The 14,217-nt window shown below is 50.7% G+C and overlaps 1 protein-coding gene across 2 annotated transcripts in view; it reads left to right on the forward strand.

Moving 5' to 3' along the window:
- Positions 1-701: 701 nt before the first annotated feature.
- LOC125942996 (uncharacterized) overlaps positions 702-14,217 on the forward strand; it is a 244,652-nt gene continuing 231,136 nt past the window's right edge. For both annotated transcript variants that reach the window (XR_007465472.1, XM_049661311.1), the window contains exon 1: positions 702-984. Coding sequence is in view for 1 of the 2 variants with exons in the window: in XM_049661311.1 (XP_049517268.1) it covers positions 943-984 (42 nt within the window). In the remaining variant the exon portion in view is untranslated. The remainder of the gene's footprint in view (positions 985-14,217) is intronic.

Consider the following 14,217-nt stretch of genomic DNA (forward strand, 5'->3'; position numbering starts at 1 on the left):
TCATTACTTTCGAAGTTGATGCCCCTGTGAATTTAATCCGTTTAGCCTCACAGCTATCTGCCTATAGCCTCACAGCTATCTGCCTAAGAATGGTAACGCAAGAGTAGGGCTTACACCCAGCGACCCCACAGATGCTAGCCTCCACGAGTCCGGCGCTTGCCCCCTCATCCACAGCGCGCACCTGGCGCGTCGTCTATGCTCCCTCATGCCCCAGCGCACAGACCTCGCCCGCTCCCTGCCGTTCTCCTCGTTGAGTGCAGCAGTGTTTAACCTGCGACACGTCCGAGGAATCAGTACGGCAGAAAAAAATAAATAAAATAAAGGAAGACCAAGTTGCATCTTCGGTTGCGCTGAGTATGGCTTTACAACAGAAAGTGCTTCGACCTCACGCCTTCGCTATTCCATACAGCAGACGGCATATGCTGCGAAGAACGGAGAGCACCGATGCCGGCGCCAGCTTCAGCGTCGACAGCGCTGCACGCTTTTAGTTAGGCAACGTATAGCGAACGCCCTCTGTTTTTTCTCCCCGGAACGGCGAGATCGTCTCCGTTTTGACGTGTCTTCGCGCCCTAAACGCGTGGTTCTGCTAAATTTTCACTCTCTGCTCTCGCTCTTTCAAGTTGCTTCTTATGCCTCCTCGCTTGGTTGCTACTCTCGACAACAGTAGATCAGTGACGTCATAGCTGGTTTCAGTCGCGGTGTTCGTTTTGCGCGAATGCGCGCCTGATGTTGTAACGGCTATATTTGAATTCAAACGTTCGTAGGCTTGAGCCTCGTTGTCGCGTTTACAATCGGTGCTGGCTCCTTGGACGGCGTGTCTTGCAGCGGTTCTCTGCCCTTCTGGTATTTGATAGCTCGCTATTGGTATCGGACGCACAATGCAGCGGCTACCTCGACGGTTTCGTGTTTGAGCGTGCTTTGTGTACTGTGTGTCAGCCGCTGATGGATACATCCCTTTGCGCTGCGCTGGGCCCGCCGGCCACGGTGAGTGCAGATCAAGCTCGTTCTCGCTGCCAACCTTGATTTTGGTTTAGAGGGATCAAAAGGGCTTGGCGTGGCGGCGGTTTGTTTGTGCTGTGGGGATGTAACGTACAGCGCTTCAGCTTCTCTACTGTGGCTCGTAAGAAGCGATTCCTCGAAAACGTTTTTCGACACGCTGTTTTTTAATGCACCCAGGCAGCGCGTTGGCCAGATATTCGTTGGTTTATCGTAACACCGATTGCTTGCCTGTGACAAGCAGTCGAGTTTTCATCCGAGCTTCAAAGTTATCGTGAGAAATGTTTCGTTGTGAATGTCCGTGTTTAGCCTCATTTTTTCGACGATAACGCTGATCTCTACCCTGCTCGGAACGGGGATGATTGCCTGGGTCTGTGAGAATCCGTGCGAGATAGCGGGATGTTTCTAGAATAGCGACGGTTACGCAAGTGACCAGCGGAATTCGAATTGTTCGAATTGTTCCCGCCCGTGACATTGCGCTGTGGGCACGTAGTAGGGATTTAGCTTTACATCTTCCCCTAGAGCGTTCGAATAAACGTGTCGTTTAGGAGCCGTTATAGAAACAGCCTTTTATTAAAGTTAATTATGGTTGGTAGCAAAGTGTGCAACTCACCCTTTTCACTCACGTACGCATGCTTTTTTTTTTTTTTTGCATGCGCAAGCCTCCAATTAGTGCGTTATCGTATACAACTGTATATAGTAGGCTAAAGTTATGGCCTCTAACTATGTAACAAAGGACACTAGGTTCCACGATGTCGGGACATTCGGAGCGATGTACCTTCATTATTATTATTATTATTATTATTATTATTATTATTATTACTTTATGTCGTCACGTATGAGGTGACTAAATAATGGGACCGTTAGTTTACGTCTTCATTTTATTCGAACGGCTGTCATTCGGCTAGTATGACGTGGCCACACATGCTGCGCTATGCTAAAGCATTTATGACATATGTGTACCTCGAGCCTCCGTAGTCAGTAGCGCACTTTGCGCTACTGACTACGGTGTTAGTTTGAAACTGCTTGTAGCGAATGTAGGGTAGGGAATATCTGTCCTTAATTGTCTTTCAGGGCGCGTACGTGGACCCGGTGAAAGCGGGCCATTTCAGGCTGAAATTTTCATTTTTAGCCGGTCGGGCGAAGTTAGCTTCCTTGTCCAGGTGGAGGAGAAGGCTGTTTTGTTTGCTGTGTGCCCAAAATGAAGTTAGCTCTAAGTTGTATAGACGGTTACATCCAGCGCCACCGCGCTCTGGCAACGCTGTGCGCCGGCATCCGGCGCCCCTAGGAAACTTCCGGTAGCCGTTCCTTTTGCTCGTTTTTGGTGGTATTTGTTCGCTCGCGCGCTCGTCCTGCGCATATTCTGTGTTATTTTTCGGGTATATCGATATAAGTGCGATTTGTGGCATTCAATGTGTTGCGTGACGGCGAGTAGCTCTTGGAGCATCGACTGTTTTCATTACGTTTACTCGTCAACGGTGTTTTTCAAATTTGGGAGCCTACCAAGAGCTCCCATGCAGATTTGCTCTGCTCACTTCATCTAAGGTAGGTTACTACGTGGAGTAGCCGGACTGCTATAATGCTGAATAATAAAAGTGCTACTGCGCGTTTGTTCTGGCCGTATGTCGTGTAACTCACGCGAGAGCAGCGACTCTCGCCCCGAGTTTGCCCGCTCGTCCGGTTTCTTGCCTCGGCGGGGATCGCCATGCTACGAACATGAGTTAACATTATTGTTTAGTGGCTGCCATGCTGCCGCCGTATTATTTTAATGTTTTTCGTATCTGGGACACAAGTGCACTTCTGCAGCTCTACTACCCTAGGTACATGTGCGCATTGGTTATCATGTTTAACGTCCCAAAGCGACTCGGGCTATGACGGACGCCGCAGTGGAGGGCTTCGGATAATTTCGACCACCTGTGGTTCTTTAACGTGCACTGACATCGCACAGTACGCGGACCTCTAGCATTTCGCCTCGATCGAAATGCGACGGCCGGGGCCCAAACGGCGTCTTTCGGATTCGCAACCGGGCACCGTAGCTGCTGAGCCACCGCGGCGGCATGTGAGCATTTGTATCGGTATCGCAGAGCAGAATCGCAGAAAAGGTAGCGATTTCCGTGCATGCATGTAGGAAGTTTCGGTCACATTCTAAAAGCATTTACGAATTAATGGAGGCCAATTATGGATTGCAATCTCGTGCCCAACACTACAGGTTTCATTTTGTTAGAAGTGTGGTAAATTCGTGAGCATTTAAGTTTGTCCCATTTCAGTAGACCTAGGCTTCTTGCACTAAATGACTTTTGAGAATGTACAGTTATTTGTGAATGCATATTGAAAAGCAGAACCAAGGCATATGACGCAGAAAACATGTGCATGTACACATGCACAGCTTACCACTTCATCATCTATCTTGCAGCAGTAAAAGTGCCATAGCGAAATGCAAAAACGCCCTTGTGCTTGTGTTGTGGACACGTTGAAGGGACACTAAAGAGAAACCGGAAGTTGAGCTTAAATGGTAGATTATCCTTTCAGCGATCACAGCCATACCATTCTTACTGCAAACAGATGTTTAATAAGCGAGAAAATAGCGAAAAACTGAAGAATAGGTGCTGACGCCCCTTCGAAATTCCCGCAATACGTGATGTGACGTCGGAGATTACAAACGCAGGCCGGTCGCGATTGGTCGAGAGCGATTGATCGCTGTTAATAAAATGCAAAATGAAATACACCTTAAACGTACATAAACAGCATTTGCCAACTTTTTAAACCGTTTCAAGCGAGGAAGTACAAGTTTAGCACAAAATTAAATAAATAAGAAAAAAATGGCATGGCGATACATGCGGCCGTGATAGTTTCGTAGTTTCGTTTTTGGTCAATGCATCGTGGCGCGCGCCTGTTCCGCTCTACGGTGTTAGGTTGCGTGTTGCGTGGCTCGAAAAACGTTGACTTCGCGGGAAACAGCCAGAAAATGCCTCGTGTGTGTAGTGTTGAGGGCTGTATAAATGGCACAAGGCGCTTGATCAGGGGCAGCGGCAGTGTTGACTCGATTGTGTCCTTTCATGTGGCGTCGCTCGGAGAGCCCCGGCTCCCCGGCGTTCGCAATGGCTCAGTGCTCTGCCGATGATAAAACGGCAAAAGAGCCAGAGAAACCGATGGTGTGCTCTCTGCATTTCTCGCCCTCGGATTATGTGTATAATCTTGCCCTTGGAAAGTATCTTGGCGTGCCCCAGAGGCCAGTCCTTTCTCGAGCAGCTGTTCCCTCAATGCGGCCTTCATCAAACCTACCGGTGCCCCTGCAGCAGCAAACTGGCGGCTCGGTGAGTGCTGAATGTCATTAAATAAAGCCACGAAATAACCATACCGAGTACGTGCACAACTTTCTACGCTTGTTCTGTCGGGAACATCGTCGCCTAGCGGACCGGACGCTTCGCCTCCCGTCGACGAAAACGAAGCTCTGAATTCCGCCGGCGCGGCCGGCGGCTCACCGCCATCGCACGCGGAAACACCTACCGCTCGAGCACAGATGATCATTTCGCGCTCCGTTTCACTGAATATCGCTGAAATGCAGTCCTGCTTCCCTGGCGTGCTCTTCGTTGCAAGGTTCAGCGGCAGCTACGGTATCCATCGCGGCGAACGCAAACGCAGCGACCATGCATGCAGCCATGATGCATCCAGCCCAGCGCCTCGGCCGTTTACGCAAGCGGTGACGTATCATGACGCATTCTGATTCGCTGAGAGCAATGCAATCTATGACGACACGGCTTCAGCGCCAAATCTAGGGTGAGAGAAATGGAAGAAGAGACATTTGGTCTTTGTTTACGAATTTCTCCGCTAATAACTCATATTTTTGCACCCAACAAAAACGGCATGCATTCCTGAAGGTCGCTCTTTTATTCCAGCTGAACTTCCTGTTTCTCTTTAGTGTCCCTTTAAAGAACCGCAGGTGGTCAAAATTAATCCGGAACCCCCCCACTACGGCGAGTCTCATAATCAGAACTGGTTTTGGGACGTAAGACCCCAGAAAGAAGAAAAAAATGTCATTAAAGTTTTTCTAGTTTTCGGCAGTCCCATTACCTGCCTTGAAGACAACAGTCTGCGTTCATTGCATGTCCTTACTAAGATGCTCCGCTTGTTGCTTCGGGGGTTGTAACTGAGGGAAGGTGTTTGGAGCCCGGCGAAAACGAAAATCGCACGACATCATCGTCGAGCGGATCGGGCAGCTCTCTGCCTCTAAACATCAGGTTTTGGCGATACCGATCTTTTGCTTCGGTGCTAAGCGCCTTAAAGTAGTCGCTCGTCATCGCGACAATATTCACGATATAGAATTAGCTCATCACAGATTCCACCAAGCAGTGCAAACATCGACACACCGGCCTCACGTCGCGCATGCCTTCAAACAACATAGCCGGAAGTGCTTCTAGCTCTCCTGCCGGAAGTTCCGATGGGGCAACCAATCAGCGGCAAGCGAGGTTTGTTTGTAAACACTGAAACCGTCTATACTTGGGCTTGTCTCATGGGCTTTAGTACTACGTAGTTGAACGCTTAGTGGGTTAACCAATTTACGCTCCGCCGAACTCCAAGCTATTCGATTCGGTCTTCGAATCGAATAGTCACTATTCGCAAATACGAATATTGTTCGAATAGCTTTCGAATATTTCAGAACGTCAACTTTGCGCAATCAAACAAAGTTGGGAGCCAAAGTACGATAACTTTCATCCCTGCGGGCATAGTGTAGGCACAAAAGATGAAAACTTACGGTATTGAAGCAGGCTCCGTTGCTCAGGGAACCAGACTTTACCGGATATAAGCAGTGGCGGCGCCAGGATTTTTAGGGGCGAAGCACCTTAGGGCCGAGCCTTGTCCCTCGTAGTCCGTAGCTCTGGTTGGCATGGAGACAGCTATGTATGTATGTATGTATGTATGTATGTATGTATGTATGTATGCATGTATGTATGTATGTATGTATGTATGTATGTATGTATGTGTGTGTGTGTGTGTGTGTGTGTGTGTATGTGTGTGTGTGTGTGTGTGTATGTATGTATGTATGTATGTATGTATGTATGTATGTATGTATGTATGTATGTATGTATGTATGTATGTATGTATGTATGTATGTATGTATGTATGTATGTATGTATGTATGTATGTATGTATGCGCATATATACATATATATGTATAGTATATGTACGCCAAGCTCCGGCTTCCGGAAGCCGGAACAGGAAGCTGAATTCAGCTTCCATTTCCACTTCCGGTTCCGCTTCCGGGTTCCGAAAGCCAGCTTCCGGCTTCCGGAGAACGCTTCCGGCGTTTTTCTCTCTCGTCTGTAGCTAGGGGCGCTGCGGTGCACAAGGGCGTTCGTTTCCGACACCGTGTTCCCTACGCGCGCTCTCTTTCTCTCTCGTCCGTAGCTAGGGGCGCTGCGGTGCACAATAAGCTGCCCAAGGATAAGGGAGGACTCGGAATTGCCGGCTTGGGCATCGTAGCTGCTGCACTGCACGTCAGGTGGACCCAGGTTGCCCTTAGCTCAGATATGCTCTTGACTCGAAGCTTTACTTCCTTCTTCCTTAGCACTAGACTGCGTTTGTTTTCCCAGAGCACATTCTCTCACTGTGTGCCTCGCTCAGGAACCCCGTCCCCATTCTATGCGATGGCTGCCAATTCATTGGCACGCCTTCGCAAGGTCCATTCCGACATCGATGTAATTTCTATCTACTCCGCTCCAAGAATTAGTTGATATCCTTACCCCCGGTCTCCCCCCGCATTGCCAAAGGTATAACCTGTCTTTTCACAGGCCAAGTTGGAAGCTCATTACGGCAAGCTTCCTTGACGCCAGGCGAGCTACATTCATGTACCGCCTGGCGCGAGGCTGTTTGCCGATTAGCTTCCGACCCTTCACAGCCATCCCGGCTCGTGGAGTGTGCCCCTTTTGTCGCGGTCGAGAAGATACAGTTCACATCTTTTCGCAGTGTTTACTTTCTGCTGCTCTCCTCCAACGGATAGCTAGTTTGTTTAGTCTCCCAGGCGTTCCATTTCAGACAGCCCGTTTCTTGCACCTTTTGCCTAGCCAGGCGATCAACCAGTTCGTGCTTCTTCTTGTCGAGTGCTCATACCAAGTTTGGTTAGCACGCTGTGATGCGGTTTTCGGGGGAGCGGCGCCGGGTCTTCACGAAGTGCTTGGAAAAGCACGGAAGGAAGTCTGGTTACATCTCACCCGGGAGCGGCATCACCTAGGCGAGAAGAAGTTTCTCGAAGTGTGGGCTCGCCCAGCTGTGATTTTATTGCGATAGCAATTATATGGACACTCAAAAGCAGATTTCTGCCGTCGGCGTCGCCGTCGCCGTCGCCGTGAGGTTCCGTATGACGTCATTTGGAGATGAAGTAAGTGGTTCATGTGGAAATGGAAATGTTGACGCTATCTTCTGCAGCCCTTGAGGGAGCACGGCTCAGCGCCAACGGGAAGGGGTAAGTGGGGGAGAAAGGAGGATAGGGTGGAGTCGCCATGGCTGGGCGAAGCAAAACCGGCAGGCTGTGGCGGCACGTATCAGGCCGGGATGGAAGGCCTTGGTGTGCTGCAGAGACTGCAGGGGGTGTTGTTCCGGGCCTGTTAGGCCCGGGGTGGGATGGGAGGCCGCGAGGCCGTCCCGCTTGCAGAAATGATGTCTTAGAGGCGTGCGGAGAGCCCTGACGAGTCAAGGTACTCCACGACGCCTCGAAGTGCAGGAAGGTGGTGTCGGCCGGGGAAGAGGAGGTCTTCCTCCTTGCCAGAGGGGAGGCCCAGGCGGCGGAACTCCTGCAGGAGTGGGCCCCGCTGCTGGAGGTGCGCCGGGCAGGCCAGCAGGAGATGCTCGATGGTCTCCGGCTCCCCGCAGGAAGAGCAGGCCGGGGACGTCGCTCGTCCTAGTCGGTGGCTGCGTGCTGCCGTCCAGCTGCAGCCGATGCGGAGCCGGAGAAGGAGCGAGGTCTCCCTGCGAGCCAGGCCTCGCTGGGGGAGTGGACGTGGGGGGCATCCCAGTGCCACCCGTTTGTCTGGGTGGTGGGTCGCCAGGTGTCGCCGCAGCCTCAGTCCTGTGAAGTCGCCCTCCGTCACGGCCCGACTGAGGGGCACAGTGATGTGGTGGGCGTCCTTCGCCAGGGTGTCGGCTGCCTCGTTGCCCGGGATCCCTACGTGGGCGGGGATCCAGTGCAGGGACACCGGGTGGCCTGCGTCCTGCAGCGCTGTCAGCCGGGTGGACAGCTGTGCGACTCCAAGACTGGCGCTTTCTGGCCTCTGCAGGCCGAGGAGGGCTGCCTTGGAGTCGCAGAGGATCGCCGCCGGTACCTCAGGGAGTTACTCGGAGAGTAGGTGGAGATGAAATCGTCGCCGCGCGCCAAACGCTGTATGTGCGAGTGAAAGGGCGCGAGGGGCGCGTCTTTCACGGGGAGTGAACGCACGGCGGAGAACAAACGCTCGTTCTGCGCCGTGCTACCTTAAGGGCTGCAGAATTAAGCGTCGCTTGCCTCCTTTACAATCACCATATATGTAGAGCAAACGCGACTTCTTCAGACACGCGAAAGGCCGGGGGGGGGGGGGGGGAGGGAAGGGAGGCGACATTTAGCTGCGGCACAAAATGCCTATTTATATAAAAACGTTGTGAGGCGAGAAGGTGGTAAACACTTCCAACGCTGCTCGACGAGTGTCCCGTTCTGATCTCGTCGAAAACCTCCGAGCCGCCCCCAGAGGCTCCGGCAACAGTCACGAACGCCGCGCGCGTTTTGTGCGAACGCGGGCAAAACGTCGACGGCGTCGACAACAGTTCTGTGTGTTGCCGGTGCTGCTGCATGTCCAAGTTTGTACAGCTGATAAAACTACTATCCTTACTCCGTATAGCTCTCTACAAATTTGCTATCGCAATTGATGCTTCGCGTTTCGGGTGAAACTGCGACGACTTTTTTGAAGAGTCAGGTGGAAAGCTTTCCATTAAGTTATGATGCATGCTTCTAAGGTCACTCGACTGGACAGCATGCGCCAGTCGATCCACGTGTTTCCGTTCGCCTCAGTGGAATACAGAGTTGGAACCGGTGCTGGCGCAACAGAGTGCGCTGCGCCGCGGACGGCTTCTGTTGTCTCTATGGTTGTTTGCCTTGACACCTTTACCGTCGAGGCAATCCAGGGATCTGATGGGCTTGTGTCCCTGATGACCGACATGGCTGTTTGTGTGAAGCGTGAAATAGCACGGTGTGCGCCGCTCCACAGCGGCCCCCTTGTCCGGGAAGGACCGTTGGCCCAAATCAAAGCCCCCCACCCAGTCAGCCCGGTAGGGGGGGGGGGGTGCCGGGGTAAATGTACCGAATGTTGCTTAGTTGTTGAGTACATGAACGCTCTGGGGCGTGGTACCTACGGGTGCCAAGTCCCCTTCCCATCTGACAACGGCACAAGGGCGTTCGTTCCCGACACCGTGTTCCCGACGCGCGCTCTCTTTCTCTCTCGTCCGTAGCTAGGGGCGCTGCGGTGCACATGGGCCTTCGTTCCGACGCGCGCTCTCTTTCTCTCCCGTGCCCGACGCGCTCTGTCTTTTATTGCGATAGCAATTATATGGACACTCAAAAGCAGATTTCTGCCGTCGGCGTCGCCGTCGCCGTCGCCGTGAGGTTCCGTATGACGTCATTTGGAGATGAAATCGTCGCCGCGCGCCGAACGCTGTATGTGCGAGTGAAAGGGCGCGAGGGGCGCGTCTTTCACGGGGAGTGAACGCACGGCGGAGAACAAACGCGCGTTCTGCGCCGTGCTCGCTTAAGGGCTGCAGAAGTAGGCGTCTCTTTTCTCCTTTACAATCACCATATATGTAGAGCAAACGCGCCTTCTTCAGACGCGCGAGAGGCCGTGGGGGAGGGGGAGGGAAGGGAGCCGACGTTTAGCTGCGGCACTAAGTGCCTATTTATATCAGAGGCTCCAGCAACAGTCACCAACGCCGCACGCATTTTGAGCTAACGCGGGCAAAACGCCGATGGCGTCGACAACAGTTCTGCGTGTTGTTGCTACCAAAGCCGCTCACCTTACTTCGTATGACATTGCTGTGTTGCTATCGCATTCATTGCTTCGCCCTTAGGGCGAAACTGTGACATTTTCTCTCTCGTCCGTAGCTGTGGTTTACCCGAATGATCCCCCGGTGCTTCGCCCACTCATCATCATTCACTTCGTGGATATGCGGTGATTTCTTTTACTGGGAGGGAGGGGGGCGCAGGCAGGCGGGGAACTTATGCGTTGTGTTTTGACTATGTTTAACTACCTTCCACTTTCCTCTTATTTTATTAATGTACAAATCAATCAATCGGAAATCCGAGATACATCTTGTTACATGGCACCTACGAAGCTTCCTTCAAGCTCAATACTCCAATAAACTTACATGGTGGTCTGCTTAGGAAAGTGCAACGTAATAAATATCCAGGCTGCTCATGTTCAAAAGATGTCAACCATTGCTCAGCCCAGCGCTTCTGTGCATTACAATTTCTCCCACTATTTCTGAACGTGTTTCTTATTGTCTTATTTTTTATTGCGATAGCAATTATATGGACACTCCAAAGCAGATTTCTGCCGTCGGCGTCGTCGTCGTCGTTGCCGTCGCCATCGCCGTCGCCGTGAGGTTCCGTATGACGTCAATGGAGATGAAATCGTCGCCGCGCGCCGTCGAAAGCTGTATGTGCGAGTGAAAGGGCGCGAGGGACGCGCGCTTTCACGGGGAGTGAACCCACGGCGGAGAACAAACGCGCGTTCTGTGCCGTACTTCCTTAAGGGCTGCAGAAGTAGGCGTCTTTTTTCTCCTTTACAATCACCATATATGTTGAGTAAACGCGCCTGCTTCCGACGCGCGAAAGGCCGTGGGGGGGAGGGGGAGGGAAGGGGGCGACGTTTAGCTGCGGCACGAAGTGCCTATTTATATCAGAGGCTCCGGCAACAGTCACCAACGCCGCACGCATTTTGTGCGAACGCGGGCAAAACGCCGACGGCGTCGACAACAGTTCTGCGTGTTGCCGGTGCTGCTGCTTGTCCAAGTTTATACAGCTGATAAAGCCACTATCATTACTCCGTATAGCTCTCTATGAATTTGCTATCGCAATTTCATGCTTCGCCTTTCAGGTGAATCTGCGACAACTTTTTTTAAAATTGAACCATCTGGACTATGTCGTTATTCGGCGTGCTTTCTTTGCGTCATTTAAGAATGAAAGCACGTGAAAAAAAAGCGACCATTTATTTATGTATGTTCAACACACTCGTCCGAGAGCACAACAGGGTTGCGATGCGGATACAGATTGTTCGATGTCTAAAATCTTTTAACAACAGCTTGATTGGGCTGGAGGCGTTCTAAATACATCAGTGGGAATAAGCTATTCCAGCAACGCAGCAAGATATAAATTAAAAATTAGCACAATTACACAGCAGTGCTCTTGCAAAGAAAATGAAAAATTATATAGTACATCCTACAGCACACACATAAAAAAACAGTATTAAATAACGAAAAAAATCAGGTACGCACCAGCAACTAAATAACATCAGTTAACTAGATAACAATATAGCTTCAAAAAAGTAATTTCACAGCTGGAGAGTGAACACCACTAAGCAATGTGCATATCAATCCCAACTTTGGTAAAGACGCGCCAAATTACAAAAAAAAAAAAAAGACATTTAAGCACCCTTGTGGCGCCGGCTGGTGATTCTAAACGCTGGGAATAAGAAAATAATAACAAGGAGATATACGGGAAAAGAATAACCAAAACAAATAGAAGAGAGGAGAGAGCTGCAAAAATAGAGGACGCAGTAGGCATGTCAGTCAGTATCAATTTTGGCGATACAGTACAGCACGTTTCACAAACGCATAGTATATTAGCGCTATTCACTACATTAGCTAGGGAACCGACGTCGCCTCGGACAGCACCCTATGGAGTGTCTTTTAAAGCGATGACAGGGACAGATCAAGTGCTCGAAGGTTTCGGCACAACCACAGGTGTCAGTGCCTGCGCTGCGACAAAACATAGCCGGGATTTATTCGTTGCTGAAGTGGGTGCTCTGATACCGGCACAATTTTCCCGTGACAGCGCCGCAGAGATACAATGGGGTATCATTATACCGGCATACTAGTGCAGACGTACACGTCGATTACTGTGCGCAGCATCAAACATGTCGAGAACACGCTGAATATATATCTTATTGGCAAGAGATCGTTCGACCGCAAGCCCAGCTAGGTCGCTCAGACAGTTATCGGTCATCTTGCTGAGAAGATTAGTCTTCAATCTTCGAAGGCACCAAAACGTGCGCTCGCAAGATGATGACGATTCCGGTATCGTCCCGGCGAAAACAGCTAGCTTGTGCAGTTCGTGGAACGCTAGTTTGTGCACTTCAGCGATGTGACTGGGATCTCCGCATGGTCAAGGTTTAACTCTGTCCAGTAGCCGAGCGGAGTTCGCATGAAAATGTATTGAAACCGTCTCCATATGTGAACGTCTATGGTTTCGAGCCGACGCTGTTTGCTGTGTCTGTGTTCTTATGGGATGCATAAAGACGACACGTGTATCCCGCGTGGTATACGTGCGCTGCCTTCGGTTACACAGCACTCGCGGTTATGCAACCTCAGTTGGGCGTAGCTTATTCTCTGCCGAAGAGGCCTGTGACCGGAAGGCGCCTTAAAAAAACCCTATTGCATCCGAGGCAAGAACTTGCCGGTTCACGCGAGCAGACCGAACAACGAAGAATCTGTTTAGAACCGTTGGAAGCATTCTTATCTTATTGCGGCAGTTCGCGCTGTATTTCAAGCGCCTATTCTATCACAAGCGAGAGGGTAATTGCTGGTGATCAGAAATTTTCTATAATAAATTACTATACTTAAACAAGGCCGTCCTTTGTAAGCAGCGCTGCACTCATGCATCTGCCTCCAAGTTGTAAGACATCAAAAGCGACATTTTGTCTCACACCGCCTACATTGGGTCAGATTTTCGCCGCTCTTGGGGAGGCAGGCGAAAATTTTGGGGGGGCTGCCCCCCCTCTGGCGCCGCCCCTGGATATAAGGCGATCATTCGCACTCTCCGAAAGGTCCTGTCAGTGCGAACGAACTGCTTATTTGTTCCTAATGCTCCAATCATGTTTTTATTTTAAAGAACTGTTCATAACTTGCAATGTAATGACGGATAGTTGCTAACCTTAAGAATACTATGATGTGAATATCATTATAATTATTTGTTAGGGCGGCGGTTCATTATTGGAGGGGTGGTTTTCTGGCCGAGTTGGTAATGCATCTTTATTATTCGAATGCTATTCGAAAAGTATTCGATATTTGATTCGATTTCCTTGATACACTACTCTATTCGTATAAAAAAAAAAAGTGAGCGCAGCTTGCACTAGTGGTGCAAGGCTGGCGCAAACAGCGGAGCTTGTGATCGACCAAGCTACAGCCAGGGTCGCTATCCAGACGACGCTAGATACTCAAACGCAGACCCTAGCGTTCTCATTCTCGAAACTCGGTTTCTTCGACTCGACGACGCCTCTTCTCGTCTGCAGCTTCGGCATGGTATTCCGGATCCGCTCGCCGCCGACGCGCAGATTCCCGCTTGGCCGCACGACGGGCTTCAAGACGCGGCCTGGCTATAATGAACTAGAATGTCTTTCTAGTTCACTATAGCCAGGACAAGGCGCACTTTTGATCGTGATCGAATTTCTTGGTCGTGATTGGATTATTTGCTCAATCTGCGGAAGGGAGCCAATCGCAGTCGAACATTCCGAATCGGGCTCGATCGCTATCAAAAGCGGCCGTGTGACACCAGTGTAAAACAAATTGAAGCACTCGGCGAGAGAACTAGTCGGTAAATACACTTCGCAACGATCTGGAAAAATTGTGTCCTATGGAAGATGTATTCAGCCCCTGTGTCCACCAAAACATTGTCTCGGCGTTCACACGCACCCTGCGCGGCCCTGCCCATAAAGGTAATTAACTTCAACAGTGTGGTGCTGCATGGAGCTCACCCATCTTTGAGCGTTGTCTATGTGCTTGGGCAGCAAGAGAATGCAAAAACTAACGTGTCAACCTCAGTAGCGCGGCCTAGCTCCAGTGCTAGAGTTCGGGAACCGTAATGCGCTAACTGTGCGTGGCGTAGAAACGCGCTAAATGAGCCTGCGCAAGTAAGAACGTAAAAAAAAAAAAACGGTATTCGCATGGGTACGCGGACAATAGCATCATGCTTGCAAAAATAACAGTAAC

Source organism: Dermacentor silvarum, chromosome 2, assembly GCF_013339745.2.
Source record: "Dermacentor silvarum isolate Dsil-2018 chromosome 2, BIME_Dsil_1.4, whole genome shotgun sequence".
Taxonomy (NCBI): domain Eukaryota; kingdom Metazoa; phylum Arthropoda; class Arachnida; order Ixodida; family Ixodidae; genus Dermacentor; species Dermacentor silvarum.